The sequence below is a fragment of the Rhea pennata genome, chromosome 8 (assembly GCF_028389875.1).
Source record: "Rhea pennata isolate bPtePen1 chromosome 8, bPtePen1.pri, whole genome shotgun sequence".
Classification (NCBI taxonomy): domain Eukaryota; kingdom Metazoa; phylum Chordata; class Aves; order Rheiformes; family Rheidae; genus Rhea; species Rhea pennata.
In genome coordinates, this window is record NC_084670.1 from 1,117,001 (window position 1) to 1,140,953 (window position 23,953).

A 23,953-nucleotide genomic window follows, 5' to 3' on the forward strand; every position below is an offset into this window, starting at 1 on the left:
CGAAGCTGAGAACTTTGGTGGTATCGTCAGTATTCAGTTAGGGCAGTGATGGAGCAGGATTCATTTTAATGGATAAAAAATGGTGAGTATACTTGAAGTTGTGTTTATGGCTCAAAATACACTTGTTTTTCCTTAATACAATGTTGACAGTGTACTGACAACTGTTTGGGTTAGCAAAGCCTGTCATGGAGTGCAGCTCCCAGACTGGCTTTGGAAGGAACATTGCAAGATGATGCATTTTGAGGTCCCTAAATGTCTATCTGAGGTTTCTCAAACTGTGTTTAGGTTCTTTTGTGCAATAACTGTGGGAATAGTTTGCAGCTAACTGGTTTGCACTTAACTAGTCTGAGGAGATACAACCTCCTTGTCCATTGTCTCCAAATTCTGCAATAGCAAGTTCAGATACAGTTACTTAGATGACTGCGTTTTAACAGCTGTAAAGGACTTGGAACGTAATCAGAATGTCCTTCCCTCCTGTCAGGGAGGACATTTCCACCCAGTTACAAAGTGCTCCACTTTTAACTAATTAAGTACGGTTATCTTAAAGAACAAAGCTGTGGAGGAAAAGTTACTGCTCTTTACTGCACCATTTGTATAGCAGTAAATTCAGTAATGTCAGCCCTTCAAACAGAATCGCACCCACACGCGATGTGCTCATGTTTGACCTAATTGCAGAAAGACCACTGATATTGCAGTGACTGGTATTATTCATTTGGCTGAAATTCGTACATTTACAGTGGCATCGTGTGCGTAGGCCATTCTTTAATCACGAGGGCCGGACATATTTCCCGGCACTCTAACAGCGGAGAGCAGTTTGCAGGTACTCGATAGCGCAAATTCCCACTGACCGTTTCAAGAATCGCGTGTGCACGATGCCTTGGAAGACTGAACTTTGCAATACCATTCTGAAGCACTAAAATTACACTTTCAAAAGCTAAAAGCACTCCGGAGTGTGGTTTCACTGACTTTCTGTGAAACATGCCTTCCTGAATTCTCAGGTTACCTTTCAAAAAACAAGATTTCAACTTCTAAGTCACGCTGGGGACTTCTGAAAATATAACTGCCAGTTAATATTCGATTCTGTGAGTAGATCGGTACAGTTCGGTGTAGCGAGAGCTTTCTGGTTTGCGCCTCTTCACTCAGCAGTCATCGCTGGTCTCCGCTGCGCAGGTACGTGCAGAGCGCCGGTGCGTGCCACGGGCTCCAGCGGCGGGTCGTGCGCTCTATGCTGTAAGTTGCAACCGTGGCCAGGCGCAAGCTGTGTCCAAAGCGTGACTGCCGGGTGCCCCATTTTTCACAGATTTTCTAGTCTCTTTGAGAGGCAGGCTGAGAGGAGGGGTCCCGTTACCTCGCGTCCGGTCTGCCGTGGCCCTGGGCATTCTGTCCTCCCTTTACTCCGCTTTTCAACAACCTAAAAGCTGTTGCGGAAAAAAGGGTTGGAGTTACAGAATTAGATTAATATTTTAATTGGTAGGAATAATGGTGCACTGCAGCAGGCTGTTGGGGGATGGTGGGATGTCCTCTCGCCAGGTGTGTTGGCACTGTGCTGTGCAAACACCTGCCAGGAGCAACTCCGCTCTAGAGGTTCTGGTAATAGTCCCGCACAGCTACCTCCTGACCTGTTTTTTTTCCTGTTAGTATTAAATACAAACCTAGTTCTAAAAACTAGCTTTTCTGCACTTTATAGATGTAAAAGTTATAAGTACTGAACTAGGACATCTGAGCCACTATTTTAATTAAAAAGGTGTGGGAAGGCCTTAAGGAAGAACAGAGAGGGCTTCTTTCCTGCAGCACGTAAAGCACAGTTGAGAGCAGAGGAATAAATGTGTAATTAGCTTCTGTGCTGGTGCATCAAATATATGAGAAAATCAAGCCACCCACTGCAGCTAAAGGAAACGAGGTGCTGGCACAGCTGTATGTGTTAAGTGGGTAACAGCAGAGCCTGGTGCAGGAGCAGGTCATCTACCAGAGTACCTGGTAGCAAAATACTTCAACAAAACAGTACAGATCGGAAGAGCTATGCTGACGTAAGATATAGATGTTTGAAGACTCTTCTACAGTTCTGCAGGATGAACGTTTTGATCATGCAGAAGGTAATCAGAGTTGGGGCTTTCTTATTTGTGTTTGATTTTGGTCAACATTAAGGCTAGACACTGACTGTTTGATTGGGAAAATATTCCCATCACTGGCATCATTGTATCAGTTATGTGATGTCCTGTCGCACACTAACACTTAACATAAAAACCAACTTATACCAATTCGCATCAATAAAAATTAGTCTTATATTTAAATCCAGCCTGACTGGAAAAAAGAATTTGGTTGAAGGAAAATATTTTTATCCTCACTGGTAGGGAAAGAAGCCTCTTATGAAAGCAGTGTTTGTTGTTTTATGTTCTTCAGGTATTTTTATTAACATTTCAGAAGTCAGATTAAAACAATGTAGTTCAAGTTTCTGACTGAAGTGCAATTTTGCTTCTAAATTAACATTGATTTTTCTGTAGTGCAACAGTTGTTAGTATTAGGTTGTGCAAACTGCTGCACGTTTCTACAACATTTCTAAAAACTAATGTTGCTCATATTGAAGCATGGCAAAGCTGATTATAACTTTCCTTCGTGTAGATGGCGTGTGCTGCCACAGCAGGTAACCGGGGGCTCTCTAGAGCGAAGTGAGCTCTTGCATCGAAGCGGGAGCGCTAGTGCCCAAGGCAGCCGGCAAGCGGGGAGGAGGAGGAAGCCGCGCGCTCCTTGATGCGAGCCTGCACGCGGCGCCGCGCCGCGCTCCCGGCCCTCGGGCGGGCACGGCGGCCGGCCGGCCGGCCCTCCCCTCCGGCAGCCCCGGGGACGCCCGGGTCGCGTCAGCCCCTCGGCGCAGGAGGCCGCGGCCGGGTGCTCCCGGCGGCGGAGGCGATGCCGCCCGGCCCCGCGCGAGCGCGTGCTCGCCCCGTGCGAGCGGCGGCGCGGGAGCCGCGCTGAGCACCCACAGCTGTCTCACAGGAGAGCCGAAGAAATCGCGGGGCCCTCTTCCACCTCCACGCTTTATTTGCTCGGAAAAGACCGAGCTGCTGAAGTTCAGGGGTGTGTTTCGCTGCTGAGCGAGGCTCGCGCAGCGCTGTTTCCCCTCGCGGCTGCGGCGGTCCTCGTGGCTGTAGGTCTAAGCTCTAGTCTCCCTGCCCCTCCCGAGGGAGGGGTCTCCACCCCGCGGCAATCTCGCGGGGTCCCCTGCGTGCGGCCCTGCCCCGGCTGGAGTCACGACAGGCCGGCGCGTGCGGCCGGGGCGCGGGGCGTGCGGCGGCGGGCCCTGCGCGGCCCGGCTTTTCGGGCCCCCTACGTGAAGGCTCTCCTGGTAGTGTTACAACTTGTTTGTCCCCGGCAGGGTTGCTAAATTGGCTTTTCATAACTCCTCCAATTTGGCTGGTGTCAGCAAGTGTGATGCAGGCTCTGGATCTGAGCTGCAGGAGCCTTGAAAAGCAATATTTCTCACTTGATTTCTGCTTTTATAGCTTAAAACAAAGCAGCGCTGTCGGCACAAAAAAGGAGAAAAACTGCCCGCGTGTTTGTTTAGGTGTTAAAATTCACAAAGCTTTCATCTTGTTCTCTTCGTACTTTCTACCTGTTCTCTCAAATCAAAGGAAGCTATTTTGGGGCTGATGCGACCTTCTTTGGAGCTTGCAGTTGTAGAGCAAGCACGAAGTCTTGCAGTGAAAGCGGGCGTCCTCGCCGGCATGGATGCGCTCAGCGCGCTTCTGGAAACGAGCAGAGTCGCAGCACGGGCCGTATCGCTGCACGTGACACCTCTTGCACACTGTGGGCAAAGACATCACACCAGTCATTTCTCGGCTGTGAAAGACTATAGAAATGCAGTCCAAAATACAGCATTTCCAGTTTATTTTGGACCAAGTGGTGTTTAATATCTGATGTCTCTGATTTTAGCTGCTTGCTGCTGCTGCGCTGGTGGTATTAACGACAAACAGCATCTCCATAGGAGTTACCTTTCCATGCAGCAATTAAATGTTTAAGTGAGAAATCCCACTTTTCCAGACTTCTCAGTGTAAAGCTGGGCCTGCATCCAAGTGTTGACTTCTGATATATTGTCCTAAGAAATGTGTAGACGTTCTTTAGAAATGAACAGTTGTAATAGAAACGGTAAGGGATTATCAGGAGCAGAGCCAGTGCAAAGCCCTGGAAGTTCTCGGTGCTCGGAAATGGCTCTGCTTGGTTTCGCCTCCCTCAGAACTGTCGCGTGTGCGATGTTAAAATCGCGGGTGGCTTCTCCATGGTACTCACCGGCTTTTTTCAGCTGAGATTATGCAAACTGAGGGGAAAGAAGTCATTGATATGGCTATATCTTATAAATAAATAGAGAGAGGGACTGAGACATGCACTTGCTTCGGGAGCGCTCCCCCCTTACCGCGGTCAGCTAGCGCCGTGCGTCGTCAGGACGCGGGTCAGCACGGTGCAGCGCGGGGTCCGGGCGAGCGCGGCGCCGGGATCGAGCGGCGGCTCCGCGGGGCACCCGCGCGGCCCGGGGCACCCGCGCGGCCCGGGGCCGGGGGCGGCGGTGCTTTCGCCCCGCTCCTTGGAGGAGCGGGGCCACGTGCGTGGCGCGCGCCACGCTGCACGGGAGCAGCAGCCCCCGTCGTCAGGGCGCGTGCAGTGTGTGAGGGAAAAGTTAATGGCATCGGAGGAAACTGGTTCTTCTTTGGACATACCGGTCTGTGCTGGAAGACCCCTTGGGCGAGCGGGTTACCTGCCTGCCAGAGTTGCACCGAGTTCTTTTTCCCATAAATCGTTGTTTTTCTGAATTACACAAACTTCCCGAGAGCGTTTGAAAGCAACTAGTATTTCTGTGACTTCACTGCTTTTAGTTAGGAAAGGGACTGGTCTTTACCTCTTTTTGTGCTTGTCACATATCAGTACAGGCTGTCCTGTTTCTGTAAGCTTACATCTGCTGCAGATCAGGGGAGGGGGGACTCCTTTTTAATACAGAGCAATAGCTTCTAGACCTTTTATGGCTCCTTCTCATTCTTCATGAGATACATATGTATATCAGATATAACACACTGTCAGCGAACAGTGGTTTTCAATCAAAAAGACTGTCAGTAAAGCTGATTCACTAACAAGAAAGCTGTCAAACTGTGACAGCTGCTGTCTTTGCAACCCCAAACAATCTGTTCAGTGCTAGCGCTGACTTATGCTTCCATTTATTATACAGCAGTAATGAGCACTGTCCTTAGAAATGCCATTTTGGTGAGTACACCTAGCTACTTTGTTATGTATGTAGGCTGTATCAAATCAAATCCAAGGTGCACAATGTAAGTTTTCTGCAGAAAAGTTCTTCTTCTGTCATTTGAATTACTTTTTTCTGAAATCTAAATCAACTTTCAGTATTTACTCCATTTTTATAGTTAAGTAGGAACCTGGAGATTGTATTCTTATTAGAAGGTGAGAAGAGAATAATTAGTTTTTTTTTCAGTTAGTGTTGAAAAGTGATATCCAACCTCAAATACAACACCAATATCTACAGAATCGAGTAGAGGAATTTGTCATTATAGGAACTGTTCTGACACTTTAATAAGCCCAGGATCTGAAAGATCACAAAAATTCAATCCAGAGGAGGAAGTGAGAAGTCAGGCTGATCCTGCTGTCCAAATGCTGGTGCAGTTCTGATATTCAAATACTTGTCTCTCCCATTTTAAAAAAATAGAAGCTTGTATCAAGGAGACTCAACAATCTCCTAAGGCCGTCTGTACCAGCAGTAGTTTAGGTTAGCAAGTCTAAATCTCCCCTGCTGGATTTTGTTTTATTATTGCTTGTCCTGCCCATAAAGGAGATGGGGAAGCTTTGATTCCATTCTTCTCCAGTCTCTTACATATTTAAAGATTTAACATTTCCCCAGTAAGTCATCTTTTTAAGCTCAACTAATACCAATTCTTTCTGCTTTTCTGAACGTGGTGCTTCAGCTGAGCTGACGCTAGTGCCTAGCAAAGCAAGCGGTTTGCACTTAAAGACAGTACGTCTGTCTGCGTACACGTCTGGATGGCGCTGGCCCCTTCCCGCAGTTCGGCGCGTTGCCTGCTGTCTCCCCTGCTCCTCCGTGCCGCGGAGGGCAGGAGAGGAGGCGAGCCACGTGCCAGCGGCCATCCTGTTACACCAAGAGCAGACAAATAAAGCTTGACCTAATGTAGGTGGAGAACGGTCTTCTGTAAGCAAATTGTTTTCTCAGGTGGTCTAATGAACCCGGTAAGCTTCATCAAAGATCTGTATAAAGCAAATTCAGATGAATCTGTTATTTCTGAGAACTTGCAAAGGTTGGGAGAGGTCCTGGAAATGGAAGATGTAAGTGGCTGTCGTTCAGGAGGGAATCAGCAGTCAGTCAGCTTCTCTCCACTCCCTGAAATACGGTGGGGCTGAACGGAGACGTATTAGAAGCCAGGAGGTAATATGGAGATAGGTAACAGCTAACATAAATTTGTCAAGAATAAATCCTGTTGGCTCCTTAATTTCCATGAAACACAGGGGAAGGGAGTAGATGTCATTTCTTGACACTCACAAGCTTTTGACGTGCAATGTTTGCAGATGCAGGTGTGGGAAGTATGGCTCAGAAAAAAACGTCTTTTGGCAAGGGTGCAAGATAATTTAGACTGTCATCAAAAAGCTCATTGCCAGGCGAAAGGGACACAGGTCCCCAGGGTTTGTTCTGGTTCCAGTGTTCAGGATTTTTATTAATGATCATGTTAAGTTTTCAGGTACTGTCAGGCAAGAGTGGTGGTACTGAAAAGCACTACCATCAATGTTTAGGGAGGGTGCACTTCATATATGGATAGTGCTAAGTAGCAGAGTAACTTTTTATTTGAATACTAATGTACTTATGACATGATTTCTCATTACCGTTGATGTCTCTTGCCTACCTTATCTACTTCTGTGTTTTGACTTTCCAAATGTGCTCATGTAGGAGTCAAGCAGATCTCTTACTGCACTTCTGATCTGCACTGAGATATTTTGCATTTGTCTTCCAAACAGTTTCCTTGAAGAACTGCCAGCTTTCCTTAGCATGCTTTCTCCTTAGCTTTACTGCCAAGATACCTATTTATTAAATCCCAGAATTCATTGAGGTCCTTGGCTTTATATGTGCCTTAAGGGAAAGGGAAGAGCAAAGAAAAAGACCTCATGTTTGTTCACATGCAGGTTTCCCAGTTAGATGTTCCCTGTCCAAGGTGGTGACGCCCATTTTCCCCTTCCGTCTGCATGTGTGGAGTCTGGGTAGTTACTCTCAACACCCAGGAAAATGTAGCTTTAAGCAGAGTGAATGTGAAAGGGGAATGGAAGTGAGACCGACGCACGTGCCCTGGCTGCAGGCACTCAAGAGGTTCTACCTTATGTCGGGGAAACACCGTTCACGTCGGCGCTCCCCGGGCCGGCGCCTGCGGACGGCGCGTTACGCGCGCCCCGAGCGGTCCTGCCTGGTTCGGGCTGTCGGCCGCCTCTCCGGCTCGCGGGAGACCCGGCGGCGGGGATGGCGCGTACTGAGCGGTGTGAGCTGTGCGCCCTCCGTGGACTCGCTCGCAAGGGCCGCGCGTCATTAGAGGACTGCATTTGTCGTATTTGCCTATCAAATGCTGGAATTCATGAATGTCGTTTAGTTCTAAGGGTGGATTTAGCACTTAGCTCGGTTTTTCCCTTCTTTGTTGGCCACCTGAAATGCACGTGAAGACTCGGACACGATGCCTCTCCATCCCTGTACCTACCGTATTTAAAACCTGAAATCCTCGTCTGACGGATCCTCTTCAAATATCTCGAGTCCAAACTAGACCAAGTCGGTGCTGGTTTATGGCAATACCATAGTATTCCGTGTCGGGAGGTTTGTTCTTTCGAACAGGTAATTACAGCTTCTCAGCCATTCTTTGCTGATGAGAAAGTATTGATGACAACTTTTCCTGCAAATTACAGGAGTAAGAGCAATAGTGTATAAAAAGAAGCATTATAGTGACAACAGTTGTCTCTCTTATACTAGTTCTCTTTCAAGCAGCTTTTTTTCTTTTTTTGAAAACTCTGAAATTCTTTTTTGTTACAGCTCTTCATAGGCCTCATCCAAAGCCCGCTGAAGTCAATATAAAGACTTTGACTTCAGCTGGATTTGAGTCAAGCTGTGCTGGCCAATGAAAGATTAAAACAAGCTCCACTGTATCAAACAAAGCCAAACACTGAGCACTTCATAGCTGTATTTATTTTCGTGCATCTGTTCACTCTAAATTAGAAGCACGTGCCGTGTGCCAGTGTAAATCGGTTTCGTGCCTGTTTGGCATCGTTTCGGAGATGGCTGAGGAAGGGCGAGGGTGCTGCCCTTTCCTAAATGCGGGTACAGGACACGTCTGGCACTGCTGTGCCCCTCAAGCTGCTGAGCAAGTCCTTGGGAGGGTGCAGTCAGGAAACCAGCGGGGTGACAACTGGAGCCAAAAACCTGAACGCAGGCTGCTTTGACTGACTCTGTGGCGGGCGGACTCAGCTGACGTTGCCTGAATTCATATGCCGAATTCACAGCCGTAACAGGATTAATAAATACGTGAGTATTTACAACAAAGTGTAGACCGTTGGGAGCTCCGCAGGGGAGCGCGAGCCGCCCTCGGCCCCGCCGGCCGGGGCACCGACGCGGCGCTGGCGGCGGCGCGCGGAAGGGCGCCCCGGGAGCCTCGGGCGACGCCGTCAGCCCCCTGCTCGAGCGCCTCTCTGCAGGGAACGCGTGCAGCCCGCGCCGCACAAACCCGGCGGGGGCGGGAGGCGCTGCGCTCGCCCGTGCCGACGCCGTGGCTGCGGAGCGGTCTGATGGAGGAAGAAGCGTTTGTGTTTCACTTCAGCTCATCCGCTGTAGAACAGTCATTTCGGCTCCATTGTAACAATAGCAAGTGCCACGCACAGTCGTGCATACGGATGATTTCGCAAGCGTAAGAAAGCTCTGGGAAGGGGGTGCTTTGCTCAGTGGGGCACAGTCTCTGCCGTGCACGCGTGATTCCCACCAAGGCTGACGTCAGGCAGGGAGAGCGCGCGGGGCAGAGCAGGCGCCTGGGCTTTGCTCCCGCATCAGAGCGTCTCCCTTAGCAGGAGGGAAAAACACATGTACAGGGCAACCTTAAAGGGAAGACAGCTAGAAGAACTGCTCCAAAATGGAGGGGCTTAAATAGAAGAAACAGTAGCATGAAATCGGGCGGACGGAGTCGGGAAGTCGTCCTTCGGCCTGTTCGTACACGTACTAGCTTGCTTACGTTTTTAAATGTAAACTGGCCGGGGCGTTTGCGGTGCGCTTCTTTGGAGGTTTTGTTAAATCTGTTTCCTCTGCTTTCTTGTCACTTAAATCCTCTCAAAGCAGGTGTTAAGAATTCCTGTGCGCTGGCCCCTTATTCAGTAAGTGTTTCCTGGTGTTAGTAAGGGGGGCTCTTCGTAACAGTTATGTGCAGATTTTAAGCTTTCCTCTCTGTTTAGCACTGGGAGGTTTTATATTCGGAAAATTTATTGCGTGATAGTTTCATCGGTGACTTTATGATCTGTTCTAATACAATCCATTAGCCACAGCTGAAGGAGATTCCCATTTCAGGAAATTCCGGTATCCTCTGCAACCTGCAGAGCTGCTTCTCAGCTGCACGGTTTGAAGGACTGCTTGAAACCATGCTCCTCCTCTGAGAGTCAGCTTCAGTTTTTTAAACAGTTGTTTAATTATTTAATTTAAATGTTTAAAGGACATTGTTTTGTGAAGTTAAATTCTGAATAGGAAGGGGAAAAGCACAGAAGAGATGTTGTCTTTCATCATAGTTGGATCACACCTGGAAAATGCAAGTGGCAAACTGAATTCTGACTTAAATTTTATGTACGCAATATGAGATACAGATATACTTGCATATCGAGATCCTACTGAATTAGGTATTTTTTGGTAAGTCATTGGGAAGAGAATAAAAATAAGCTTCTGTAATTATTTAGCCTGATGATCGTTAAAGATCTGTCTCTCAAATATTGACAAGTACTGGAGAAGTTTGTGATACGAAGAGGCATTTAAGAATCCAGAATTCCCAGTTATTTGGGAATGTGTAGAGTTTCACAGTGGCCAGCGTTGCTGCTCTGAGCAAGTTAGAAAAATTAGAGTCTTGATGGATTATCAGAAAGACCATCTTTATTATGTGAAGTGTAGGCAATGCTGTTTCACATGTAAAAATTTGTTATCTTATTGCTAAGAAATGATAAATATATTAAAAAATAAATACTTGAAAATTGCCCATATCTCTTTTTCTAAGTCAACAGACCTTAGAAAGCCTATTTTCTTGTCTGGAGGCCTGTATTTTAACACATTAGAGAGCAATTTTGCTAACAAAAGAGTAGGTAAGGATGTGAGATTAAAATCTGATGAAAACTAGAAAAATAAGAGACTTTTCCTGACATATACAATTAATGCCACAAAAATGTTAGTTTAATCAGACAATACGGTTAATCACAAAGGTGAAATTAAAAGTTACCAGCACTGAATGCTAGTGTAAAAGTTAATAAATGCGGCTCATAATAATCATGCACATGCTAGTTATAATAATTACTGTCCATACCAAATCTTTATAAGCATTGTAATTAAATATAAAATGCACATTAGAATTATAATGAGTAATTAGGGCAACATAACTAATATGCATAAAAGTCCCGAAGCTCATTAAAATGTTAAAAGATGAAACCTGTTCCAGCTAGAGGGGTGTTTGTGTGTTTTCTCTGGCTGTCCGAATGCCAGCGTGTTTCGGGTATTGTTTTACCTGTTCCCCCAGAAATTCGCAAGCAAATGCGAGTGGTCGGGGCGGAAGCCAGCCGCCGAGCAGCGTCGGAGGCTCGTCCGCCAGGGGAGGCCAGGGCTTGATCCGACGTGCGTCGCCACCACGGAGGAGGTGCGGGGGGGACCGAGCGCCTCCGCCGTGCGCAGGCTCGCTTTGCGCCCTTCGGCGTTCGCTCCTGTTGTAACGAAGCGCCCTGCGCGCGCCGGGCAGCCTGCCCGCGCCCTTCTCCCCTCCTCCTTGCCAACCTGGGAAGCTCCTCGCTTGGAGGCTGTGGCATTTACAGGGCGACCTGCCGAGGTCCTGCCTTGCCCGACGGCTCTGTGCAGCCCAGAAGCTTTCGTACAGCATCTTTCACCAAAACTTCTCCCACTTCCGCAGGATTTTTCCAGCTGTAATTAGTTTATTTTGCATTTCTCTACTAAAGCTACTCTTTATTTTTATCCTTTTAAACCTTTGTCCAGCCCTTAAACATGGGCCTGTCTGTTCATCTGTTACCTGCTGTGGCCTCGAGATGCGTCCAAGGCACCTGCTAGTGTCCGGCGTTGCAGTCCGTCGGCTGAACGCGCAGGACTGTTTCCCCGATGGCGCCAAGCGGTCCCCTCTTCCAGGCTGTGGTGTTCTCGGCACGCTCCCGCGGGACAGTCTGCGGCCGCCCGGCGCGGCTGCTTGCCCTGAGCCGGGGAGGCAGCAGGTGGGCGAGCGGCCGCGGCGCAGGGGGTCCCCGGGCGCCGCCAGCCGCCCGCGTGGTGGAAACGGCGTGTCAGCGGTGATGGGCGCAAAGCCCCGAGGAGGCAGGCAGGCAGGAGGGCTGCGGGGAACTGTCCGTCTGCGGCAGGGCTGTTGGGTTACTGTGGCCGGTTCAGCAGTCTGTCCTGCAGCTCATGCTGAAATTTTAGGGATCAAGAGGAGGAGCGTTGGGGTTGTGAAAGGAGCTGCTGAAGACCTGTGTGCGCCCAGCTGGAGAACTGCGTCTCCTCGTGGAGGAGAGAATTTGACTCCAGCCTGAGCACGGCGCAGGGCGCCTGGGAAAAGGGAACGAGGTGGCGGGATGGGAGCCGCCTCGGTTTAAGGCGTTCCGGAGCTCGGGGATGGTGCCGAGGAGAATCCTCCTCGGCTCCGGGCGCCCGTCGCTGGCACGCAGGGGCCCGCTCATCCCGGCGGCGGGGCTGGTCCGCGAGAGGCAGCGCTGAGCTTCCAACCACGAGAGCGCTCGCTGGCGTACGGGTGAGCTTCCTCTTGCCGAGCCGCCTGTATTTAGATCCACGTGATATCCTTTCTCATTACTATCACCTCAAAATCTGTTACGCATGAGAAAATGCAGCCCGTGAGAATCCGGACTGTTCCCGTGTGCTGCCTTTCGGCGAGAGGGGCGGCGATGAGAAGATCGAACTATGAATGCCTTCTCAAAACTGAGTCTTTGCTGACTAATTGGGAAAACATTTTAAAAATACATGAAATTGCTCGAGGTCTGAGGATCTTTTAGCATGTCTTTGTCTTGTTTCCTCTCCAGAACAAACCTTGACAACCAGAAGCAGCAGGTATTTAGAGCTCTAATTTTGTCTGGAGCTATTCAGTCTTCCGCGATAATGAAAGCCGGAGGATCGGATAGGCTCTTGGCAGCACATTACTAATCTGTCCACCAGAAATGTGCCTGCATTGCACAGTTTTTCTTTATACTGGAAAACAAGAAAGAACCTGGCAATGAAAAATATAAGAGAAAGGTGACTTTAAGCTGTCTTCAGTTTTGTGCTGTAATGTCAGGGGGTTCTTGGAGCAGAGAATACTGGGTTTTTTGTGACTTTTGCACACTAACTGTGGACAAGCAGAGTTTTTCCGTCCTGCCAGGCACCCTGTCGGGCAGCACGCTGCGGGCTCGCGCGCGGTGGGGCCGCGGCCCAGCCGGAGCGCGGTCCGCGGCGCGGTGCTGGCCCGCAGGCTGTCCCGGGCGGCAGGTTCCCGCCGCACCTGTGGGAAGCGGCGGCACTTGCGGGAACCGCTCAGGTTTGCTTGCTGCTTTGAGCGCCTGCAGACCTCTGTTAAAAGTTACTCTGAATTTTTATGACTAGAATAACTTGATATTTGAGTGATTTCTTGTACAGATGAAAAAAACATTGCCAAACTGTGTATTTTTATGAATCATTATTTTATTTTTAAATTTATTACTGGAGAGGTTCTGCATGTATTAAAACATTAAAAGGCGAGCAGACGAGGTGCAAAGTCTGAGGGTGATACTTCTGGAAATTGTCTTTCTGCAGAACTCAAGCCTTTGCTTGTACACTTGTAGGTGCTAGGGAACTGCCTTTTGGAGCAGACAGCATCTGAAAATGATATCAAAAAACTGAAGAATGGTTGTAAAAAGTAAAATATAACCAACAAAGGGCAGATGTGAGCTAGTATACACACACAGGCTCGTTATTTGCACAAGTACAGGACGGGCAATCCTGTGTTGACAGCAACGCCACAGAAAATCCAAGGAGTCGTGGGGAAAAACGCATGTTGTTAAGTCAGCGATGGCAGGATATCTTCATGGGTTTTATGTACAAGAATGTCGTGGGTCGATCACGCTGAATAATCTTTCTGCGGCGCTTCCTGAGAGCGGCGTGTCTCGGTTTGGGTCCCCTCGCTGGGGCGGCGTGGGGACGAGCCGCAGGAACCCACGCACCGCGGCAAGAGCGAGCGCGGGCTTTGGACAGGGGGCTTGTGAGAACAGAGGGAAAGAGCCGAGCTCGTTTCGATAAGGAAGTGAGGAGTCAGAGCTGAGAGGTCTTTAAATAGGTAAAATCTTTCTTCAAAGAGAAATTTAGTCCTGTTCTTCCCATCGCCTGGGATAAAATGCACAGCGGCTCGGAAGGGAGGCGACGAGAGCGCCTTGGAGCTGCGAGGACAGCTGAGTGCCGGGGTGGGCACCGCGCCGCCCGGACCTCTCCCGGGGCTGCGGGCGCAGCGCCGGCGCCGAGCGGGGCGGGCCGGGCCGGCCTGAGCCCGCCGCAGGGTTTCCGTGCCCGCCTTTCGTCCCCGGGGGTTGCAGCGTGCCCCTCCGAAGCTGCCGCTGCCACTGACGCGTGGGGGAAGCCGCGGCGGTGTGCGATGGCTCCCTCGCGTGCAGCCCGCCGGGAGAAACTCTGGCAACGCCAGCGCGTCACACCCGCAGCAGGGGCGCCTGGCGCAGCGGGTTTCCGCGGCAGGCGGCGGCTCGGCTCCGTGGCGGCCGGCGCGGCGCCCGCGGGGGGCACGAGGCACGGGCGGGCACCCGGCGGCCCGGGGCCCCGCGGCGCCGCTCGCCCGGGGAGCAGGCGCCAGCGGGGCAAACGTCTCGCCTCGCGAGCGCGGCAGGTCGGGTTGCAGCGGCTGCTGCGCTGGCAGCCTCCTGCTGTGCTTCGTGCGGAGGAGGAAGGATTGTTTACAAAGACAAAGCTCTGCCACAGAGGAACATGCAGTGCACAATTATTATTGTTTTTTTAAACAGGACAGGGCGCAAAAGCTTGACAGGAGGCCAGCTTTGGGAGTCCTCCGCGTGAGGTGTCTCGCGCAAAGCTGTTTTACCCAGTCCTCGGCCACACGCACTGCTGCATTTCGCAAGGACGACTTAGGGCTATACGTCCCGGGTTATTTTTGAGGAGCAACGTTGTTGAAACAATAAAAAAGCTTGTTTTCTTCCCATATGCATTGGAGCAGCTTTCCGTAATACTGGGCATGCATTTTAAATTCTGGGGAAGGAGCCTGGCAAATTGCTTACAGGTTTATCATGTGCTTGAAATGTTGGTGCTGCCTGCGGGGAGCGGATAGATGTGTGGGCTTCTCGGGCGTGATCGCTGGGAGAGGAAGCTGCGGGGGCGGCTGCTGCCGCCCGAGGCGCCGCCGCGTGCCCCGGCGCACGCAAGCTCTGCGGGGAGGGCTGGCCAGGGGGAGCGGCTCGGCGCCCTGCCCCCTCCGAGCCGCCCCGCCGGGCTCCCCTGAACCCGGGGCACCCCGTCGGCGCCAGGCGGGCGCCTCGGCTTTCGAGCCGCGGCGCGGGAGCGCAGCCGGCCGGCCCGCGCCGGGGCTGAGGAGGAACGAGCCTTTTGCAGGTGCACAAACACCTTAAAGCAACATCTGGAGAACTGCTTGGGAAAATATAAACAGATTTTTATTTATAAGTTCTGTAGGTTTGTTTTTATAGCGTTTTATGATGCACATCAATTACTTTCTAAAAGTAGAAACTTTCTTACAAATTGCAGGAAGAAGGCAATGGTTTGGTCTCCTCTCCTTTATTAACCTCTTTCCCAAGGAATATGTTGCTTTTTATTAGAACATTACGGTTGGACTGTGGCAACTGGAGCAGTTGACAGTCGCTTCCTATATTATAGCCATAGCTGTAAATTTAAAACGTTTGCTATTAAAAAAAAAAAAAGGATATTTGCTGAAACAATCTGTATCCAGTGTAATGCTGGGAAAGTCATGCTCGTTCTGTGGGGTTTGGGACGCTTTCGTGGCCGTGAAGGTAAGTTTGCCCTTTGCTGGGGGAGAAGGGGCGCGAGGGCGACGGCGCCTTCGGAGCCAGCCTCCCCGAGCCGCCACGGGCCGGCGTCCGCCCGGCCCGCCGCTCCACGGGTATGCTTTGCACTGAGTCACTAATTAAAGCACGGCTTAAAAAAGGCATTTCTCAGTGTGCGGTCAGCAGTTCCCCGTGGGTCGGTTCGGGTGTAGGCAGACGTGCAGGTCTGCACGGGGGGTGATCGTGGCGCGGCTGGAAGCAGGCGAGGGGAACGCGAGTCAGGCTGGAGAGCGTGCGCCAGACCGAGAGCAACGTAAAACGCGCTCAGGAGGAACAGAGGTAACAGTCTCCGTATTCATATTCAAATATCTATTTTACAATTTTTTTCAGTTGCCCCCACAATTCAGGAACTTAAGTCCAGTGGTGTGATGCTTGGAGGGAATGGCCTGATAAGATGTGAAGGCGCAGGAGTTCCTGCTCCGGCCTTTGAGTGGTACAGAGGAGAAAGGAAGTAAGTAGCCCGCGTTTCCCTTTGGGTCACAGGCGCGCCGCACGCGTCGGCAGCGCGCTGGGCTCGCCAGCGCTGCCCTCCGCCCCACCGTGGCGAACAGCCTCCCGCAGGGAGAGCGCGCGGGAGGGCCGCGCCGCGGCCGCCCTGCCCCGGGCCGGGCGGCCCCAGGCCCCGGCGCCGGCGCCGGCAGGGCCCGCCTGCTCGGCAGCCGGAGGGAGGCGCGTGCCAGCCCGCTGCCAGCGCCGAGCCGGGCCGGCGGCGAGGGCCGGGGCTGAGCGGGGCCGGCCTCCGGCAGGCTCCCTTAGCTTCCCGGGCCCTGCTTTCCGCGCCCGTAAGCGAGGCGTTAAAGGACTGCCCCTCGCTGAGCCGTAACGATCATAGCTGTGTTAATAAGTCAGAGGTTTAAATATGCTGTAGTAATTACAGCCATTACAGTGTAAAAAACAGAAAGGTTCTACGAAAAGAAAGGATTTATTTCTAGAGCATCTTCCCAGCTGTGCTACCCAGGCTCTGGGGTGCGGGAAGGTTGATTCGTTAACGAGAGGCTCAGCCAAACCTTAACGCCAGTTTGGCCTTGGGCGGCCCGCGGGGCCGTGGTACGTCGGCGCGGGTACGCGCGGGCCGGGGTTTTGACCCGGTCCGTTGGCTCTGCAGCTCAGAGCATCCGAGAAGGGGGCTGGCAGCACGAACCCTGAAAGCGGCCACGCGTTTCCGTCTTCCCGACACAGCCGCCCTCGCAGGCTGAAGTGCCGGGTCGGGCTGCTCTGTGAGATTATCGTCATTTTTAAGAGCAGCTCATTAACTAGGTAGATTTTTTTAATAGGAAATTTTGTTTTACAGCTCTTAGCTTATCTAAGAGCTTGTTTCTGTTAAGTTTAAATACTGGAGCAAAACGAAGCTGCTAATGTCCCTTTTAAGCAAATGTGCATACACACCTTTTAGCTTCTGGAATTTCCTGGCTTCCGAGCGCTTGATTTCTCAGCTCTAACATCCATTAAGCCTGGGAGTTGACATAGAATATTAATGACCATTTTTCAGAGAAACCCATCTGTCAGCTCATTTCTCCGTGGCCAGCTGCTCCCCGTTAGCAGCGCTAGCCGCTCGTTTTCCATCGTGATTTCTGAGAACGCTTGTAACTATCATGCTTTCGCCATAGTCCAGAGCAGTCTCTAAAACAGTATAATTGATCTTTATAGGGCAGTAAAGATTTTTCTTCTGTTGAAGAAATTTGTCTTCATCCTTGTTCCAAAGATCCATGCTATACTGTAGATGTGTTGGGGGAGGGGGCTGTAGCAGGAACATATTTGCTATGAAAAGTACAGTAGAGCAGATTTTAATACAGACCACAGGACTCGGGATTCAGCTAGCTGTTTCCGGTGAGGCCAGCCCCGTCACGGCTCAGACGCGGACCGGCTGCTCTCCCGAGGAGCGCATTCGGGCCGCGAGAGCGGAGCGTTTCGGGCCGACGACGATCTGCCCTCCCTGTGCTGGCTCCGTGTCACCTGAGGCTAGGCATACTTTCATCACCAGGAAACACACTGTCTTTTAGTGGCTTATGCTCAAGTATTTGTCACTAAGCAATTATGTTCCATATAATGGTACGTCCTTCTTTGCTAAGCGATTGTTTACAGACGTGCAAAGGTGTGCGGCTTCAGAGGTACTAGGAACTCTGAGCCTCCAGCACTTCTACAGTCGCAGGAAAGAGGAAGACACAGAGGTACTATTCTTTCTTCCAGGGTTTCCCCTTTACCTCTGGATGCTGGAAAACCAGCACAGAATGAGGCTTGGAGAGCCCATTCGTTGTTTCTGTGCAAAACTGAGACATACCAGCTTCCAAAGGTAGTTCAGAGTAGCACGCACCTTATCCTGCAGATGATTTGCAAACAAAATGCAACACTAAATGTATGTAGTGGGAGTTCACATCCTGCTACACTAGCAGAACAGAGAGAATCCAAATTTCATGGGTTAGTCTTGGATTGGGACCCAATTATTTTGTGGATCTGGATGAATTTTTGAATAAATGAATAGTGAGAGTTAGACGTGAAATCCTAAGTATATGTTCAGCATCTGAAATAATGAAACCTTTTGTATCTGCAGCCTGCATTGATTTACATTGATCTAAGTAAGAACAAAAAGTAGCATTTCCAGACTCCTAGAGTCATCTCATTGTAAAATCGTCATTAAAACTGAAAATAAAAGCAGTCACAAACTGCACCCGGTTAAACTACTGGTCAGCAAGACAAAAAGCAGAACTAATTCTACCTAGTCATCAAGTTCACAAGAGTTGCCGTTCATTAACTTTCCTTAAGTGCCTGCTAGAAAAGATGTGCTTTGCAGTATTCCCCCAGCAAACTCCGAGTGAGGCGGCTGAAGCCCCAGGCTGTAGCCGTGGGACGCGCTCCTCTCCTGAGGCCAGCGGCTGGGAGGCTGAGCGCTCCCGGTGGTGCCGCGAAGGCGAGGCGGGGGCTCGAGGGCAGCCCGCCGTTTGGTCCCTTAGCCCTTTCTCTGCCCAGAGCAGCGCCTCGGCACAGAGGCCCTTGCACGGCTCACGGATGACTCCGCACTCGCTGAGACGCCGGATGCGGGGCGCGGACGAGCGCGTCCTGCCGTAGCTCTGGCTCCAGAGTAACGGCGCGCGCAGCCCTGGGAAGAGAAAAACGGAGTGAGCTGCAGAACGGCGTCCACGAGAGTCTTTGTATTTAAATGCTTTATGTCCTGGTTAGAAACCCAAAATACACAATTACATTAAAAAGGGGCTGGAAGTTTTGGGGAAAGGTTTATAGAAGCATCTTAAAATCAGAGAAATGTTTGTCCCAAACTGGCAAAGACTCCTTGCAGGAAAGAGGATGGCGGCTCTCTGCTGACTCCCGAGTTTCTGCAGAAGTGGGCAGAATTACAATGAGCCGTTCCTGACGGTGCTGTGCCGCGCAGGGGAGGAAGGGTCCTGGGAGCAGAGATGACAGAAGTCAAGATTTAATTTGAAAGTAACAGCGTCTAGGTCTTATAATTGCAATTAGAACTTTTCAAAAATAACTGAGTTTAAGCTAACTAATGCTGATTCCCTGGTCCACGAATTATGTGGCTTATAGATATGCACATTTGTCTGACTCCGCTTTCTTCAGTGTAGACATTGCTTAACGGGGACACCAAAGGGAAAATGATCCCATCTTTCGGTTTTATGCTTTTGGGATTCACAGCAAGATGCACCAGCAGCTCCAGACGCTGAAAGGAGCCGCGCAGAGGAGGGCTGGAGGGCAAGGGGCACACGGGCATCACGGGGGGCACTGCCCTCCAGCCGCCCGGGGAGGGGAGAGGATCAGATTAAGCAGCCCTGTCTCCTTGATTCGTGCCCCTGTAGCCTCTGCCTGGGCACGCGGTCTGTGGCATGGTGGAAATCCTGAGACACCATCTTTTTCCAAGCAAAAAAGTGAGCTAAACCTTAGAGGTTTAAACGCGGACGGTCTAGCCTGAAAAGCAGTGGCAGGTGAACGGACAGCCTGCCTGCAGCGGCTGCCGGCGGGAGCAGAGCGGGCCCGCGTGGGCGAGCGTCCCACGGGGCGGCGGGAGCGGCCCTGGGCCGCGCGGAGGGGCCGGAGGGGCCGATTAACGATGATTAGTGATGACAGACTTGCAGTGGTTTTAGACAGAGTGCTAACACTGAATTCACCTGCAGGATATATGACTCCATGTTGTCTTATAACAAATGGAAGTTGTATATTTAAATCAAAACTGCCCTGTTTATGTGAAATATAAGAACTGTGAGTAATAAGTGTAGCGCACATTTTAATAACACGGTTACTTTTCTCATCTCGCTGTTGATTAGATGCAGCTTACCCACCCTGGCACAACTTAACACGGAGCCAGCATCCATTGCGCCAGCATGATGGCAGCATTCCCAGCAGGATTTTGGAAGTAGCCTCAAAAAGCTGCAGAGTTCCTATGAAATTTTACTGTGGAGTAGAAAGCTCACAGTTAGGGAAATAAAATCCAGTAGAAAGAACGCTGATTTTGGTTTTGCGCGTGCTTTGTTATTTGGTTGCCACCTCAGAATTTAGTTTTGCTCTGGCACATCTTCCCAGGCTACAATTTGTTGCTATGGAAGCCTATAAAATGAATTATAGGCACAGTTCTAAGTGGTTGGGGTTTGTGGCTGCTTAATCGCCGTGCGCCGTCGGTTAGAGGTGCACGGGTGTGCAAGCAGTCACGTAGCGCTGGAGAGGCAGGGGTGCTCTGAGGACGGTACTCACGGCCCCCCGCTTCCCAGTCTTGCCGAGCGCCTTGAAAGGCAGGCGGTGGCTGCTCGAGCCGTACGCGGCCGCTGCCGCGCGCGGGGCCGTGGGGGGCCCCACGCCGGGCAGGGCGGTGTGCCGCTGACCCCGGGCCGGGCCGGGCCGGGCCGGGCCGGGCCGCTGCTCTCCCCCCCGCGCTCGAGCTACCTGCCTCGCTGCCCGCGCTCTGTGAGTTACAGCAGCTTTCTTTTTGCCTTCTAGACTGATCAATGGTCAACAAGGAATTACTATTAAAAATTATAGCACGAGATCACTTCTCACTGTTACCAATGTGACAGAGGAGCACTTTGGCAACTATACGTGTGTCGCTGCCAACAAGCTAGGGACAACCAATGCCAGCCTGCCTCTCAACCGTAAGTAGCGCGGACTTGCGGCAAACGGGCACGGATGCTTGCTTCCGCTTCCCGGGAAGCGAAAGGAAACGAAATCAGTATGCCTCGTTTTTTGTTTTTCTTAGAACAAAATGCCGAGAAAATGCCGTCCTGTTTCTCAGGGGTGGGGAATAGCACCCACGCGGTTGTTGGTTCTGGGCTGTGGAAGCGTTTCTGTCTTGGAGGCGATGAGGCGTGTGGGGGCGTTAACAGTTTATGGAGCTATGAAAAACACCCCCCACGGTCGTGGTGTAAAGACGGAATTAGCATGACAAAATCTGTCCTCTCCGAGTAGCTGTGCTGGGTCTCCGGGGTGTTCCTGTACCCAGCGTGAAAGCCTGGCTGCCTTTCGGGCAGCAGCAGGTGACCTGCGCCAGCGCCGCGCGGGCCCCGCTCGCCCGCTGGGTTCGCGGCGCTCGCCCCCGTGAGCAGAGCAGCCCCTGTAGGTCACCCAAACCGCACCAGAGTTCAAAGTTGAATCTCTTCGAAAAGACAAGAAGCTTGTAACAGACAAAACAGAGCGCTGAGATATTTTAACATAAAGCTGAACTAAAACAGGTCTCAAACATCCTGCTTGAAAGATACTTTTAATCATGAATTCATGGTGTTTTACCTTTGCGGATCGTCTTGCCGTCTGTTAGAGGCATCGAGGGACGTTCACGGTTGTGCTTCAGTGTTGGTCTTTTTATATCTTACTAGCTGTAAGACTGAAAGGGAGAACTTGGAGCACGTGCCACGTACTGTCCTGGGCTTACAGAATTCCTTGCTGAGTGGAAACACAGATTTTTAGTGGTTTCAGTCCTAGGTGTGCTGGCTCTTAACCATGCAACTTCATTCTTAATCTCCTTCCTATATAATAGCTATGATTGCAGTTATTTTCAGTTACTACAGAAGGGGTGTAGTAAGGAGCAAACAGGGGGAAGTCTTTGCTTGTATTCTGTTTAGTATTTGGGAAATCATTAGCAAAGTGAGAAACAATGTTACCAGTGTCTTAAACAGAAAAAGCAAGGAGTGAAAACAAGGGGCTGGTGTGCCAGAAGGAGGCGGTATTCGGCGCGGCTGCCGCTCGGGGAAGCGATGCGGGGTGAGGCGGAGGGGTGTGCAAGCAGGAACTCGCACAGGAGCGCGGGGGCCGGGGCCGGGCCGGGGGCGGGGGGCCGGGGGCGGGGGCCGGGGCCGGGGCCGGGGCCGCGGCGGGGGCCGGGGCCGGGGCCGGGGCCGGGGCCGGGACGGGGGCGGGGGGCCGCGGCGGGGGCCGGGGCCGGGGCCGGGGCCGCGGCGGGGGCCGGGGCCGGGGCCGGGGGCCGCGGCGGGGGCCGGGGCCGGGGCCGGGGCCGGGGCCGGGGCCGGGGCCGGGGCCGCGGCCGGGACGGGGGCCGGGGCCGGGGCCGGGACGGGGGCCGCGGCGGGGGCCGGGGCCGGGGCCGGGGCCGGGGGGCGGGGGCCGGGGGCCGGGGCCGCGGCGGGCCCGCGGAGCGCCGCCGGGCGCGGGGGCTGCGCTCGCGGAGGGGCTGCGGGGGGAGCGCGCGGCCGCGGCTGCCGGCGCCTGGCCTCGCGGCGAGGGACGCGGCGGCGGCGCACGCGCGGGTTTCGCTGCAGGACCCCGATGAAATGCCGCGCTTTGCACCACAGATCTTCGAATCTGATGAAAACAAGCAATTGTTCCCGAAAGCTGATGATCTGTGTTTGTTTTTGTGGTAAATAAGATCATTTGATTTGAGGATGGACATTTTTCCTTGCTCATAGCTTGCATTAAGAGGATCCGGAAAGAGAGTTTCTCCTTGCAGAAACCTCCCAGGGTAGCAATATATTAAGTATGGAATACTTATGGAATTTTATTTAGTTGGCAATCATGGAGAGTTTAACATATGCTCTCTTTCAGGTATGTGTGGGGGAAGAGTAATAGTAATTAATGGTTAATTGCTACATATGATAGTCAAATATAGGGTTGTAAAAATAATTTGATCATCATGTTCCTTGACATTAAAAATTAGACATTGATGTCTTATTTAAATGTATATTTTAGAGTATTAATTGCATTAGTACAATGCAGAATGAGATGCGGAGTGGTGAGAACAGTGTCCGTAGAAAAGCTGCCAGAAATCGCTGAGCTGCTGGAGCCCCTGCTGGCTGCCCGTCTGGGTTCTCCCGCAAAGCCTCCGCCAGCAGAAGCCGACAAAGTGATTTTTATCAGAAATCTCTCCCAAAGCCTCGCGGCGGCACGAAAGCTTCCCGTTCTGTGCAGAGGTCTACACACCTCTGCTGTTAGGTATTGGCAGATTGCCCAATGTCTCTAACTAATTGCTAATTGGCTGCTTCTATCTGCATTTTTAAAGAAAATTCTGTGTGGCAGAGTTAGAAAATCTGTATTTTCTTTCCTTGCACGTTGCTGTACACGCAAAAGCGGCCCCTTAGCTGTGCAGAGCTGGGAGGCCTTCCTGGGGGAGGGCAGGCCCTGGCCTCCGTCACGGCGCCTGTCTTCGACGCGGATGCGGAATTGAAGGCTGCTCGCAGGAGGGCTCTCTGCTCTGGCACCCGGAGGGCGCAGGGTTTCCCTGCGCCGTGAACGCCGCCGCCGTGGGGAGGGGCCGCCCGGGCCGCAAGGGGCGAGCGGCCTCTGCGGGGCTGCGGCCAGGGGCCGAGGCGGGGGCCCGGTGCCAGCAGGGAGCCCGACCCGGCGATGCCGGCGGGCGGAGGGGGAGCGGGAGCCCAAAATTTGCCGTATCCCTAATCAAGGATGATCGGGTGTAAGATCTAGCTATTAATAAATTCAGCAGCTATAAAGGGAAGGACTGAGCCTTGCAGGAAAAATACAGAGAAGCAGTGGTCCCGATAAATTAAAAATGAATGGCAATTTGCTAATTATTCATGGCTAAGTCCTTTGTATAATCCAAATGTGTTGTTTTTCGAACGTACTCTGGCTTATTCTGTGGAAAAGCGTATGACCTGTGTGCTCCTCCCGGAGCACGGGCCTGATGGTTGGACAGTCCCATCCTGCCATCTATGGGTCTGGTTCATCAGACGGTTAGTGCTGTCTGTGCTGGGTTTTCCCAGAATTTCCGTGCTGAAAAAGAATGTAGTCCTTTCCTGTAAGGAAAGCATGTATTTTTGGATTCGTTGAACCCATTTTCTCCGGAAAACAAGAGGTCTTGTGGTATGTGCCCAGGATAAGAGGTGCCATCTGCAGAGGCAGTGCAGAGAGCAAGAGTCCTGTTTAAATATGCAGGTTTGCTTTTAAATTAACACAGTTTTTTGAATGGCGACCAAAAGGATTTTCCTGCAGCGGATTCGCCAGGTCGCAGTGGGAGGACAGGGTCAACATTAACCCTCGGTGCCAGAGAGGGTTTGTGCAGCTAGTTTTCCACAGCAGCCCCAAACGCGCCGCCTCCCTCCGGCAGCGTGACCGCGTGCCCTGCGCGGCCCCGGCGCAGGCGCTCGCCGTAGCGGGCGGCCCCCCTCGCGGGCAGGGGCGCTGGTCCGCCCCAGGCGGGTGCCGCACGGGCCGGGAGCGG

The 23,953-nt window shown here is 51.9% G+C and overlaps 1 protein-coding gene across 1 annotated transcript in view; it reads left to right on the top strand.

The window, feature by feature from the left end:
* NEGR1 (neuronal growth regulator 1) overlaps positions 1 to 23,953 on the top strand; it is a 293,574-nt gene that overhangs the window by 224,881 nt on the left and 44,740 nt on the right. The window contains exons 5-6 of the mRNA XM_062581060.1: positions 15,661 to 15,781; positions 20,272 to 20,423. Of these exons, the coding sequence (XP_062437044.1) occupies positions 15,661 to 15,781; positions 20,272 to 20,423 (273 nt within the window). The remainder of the gene's footprint in view (positions 1 to 15,660; positions 15,782 to 20,271; positions 20,424 to 23,953) is intronic.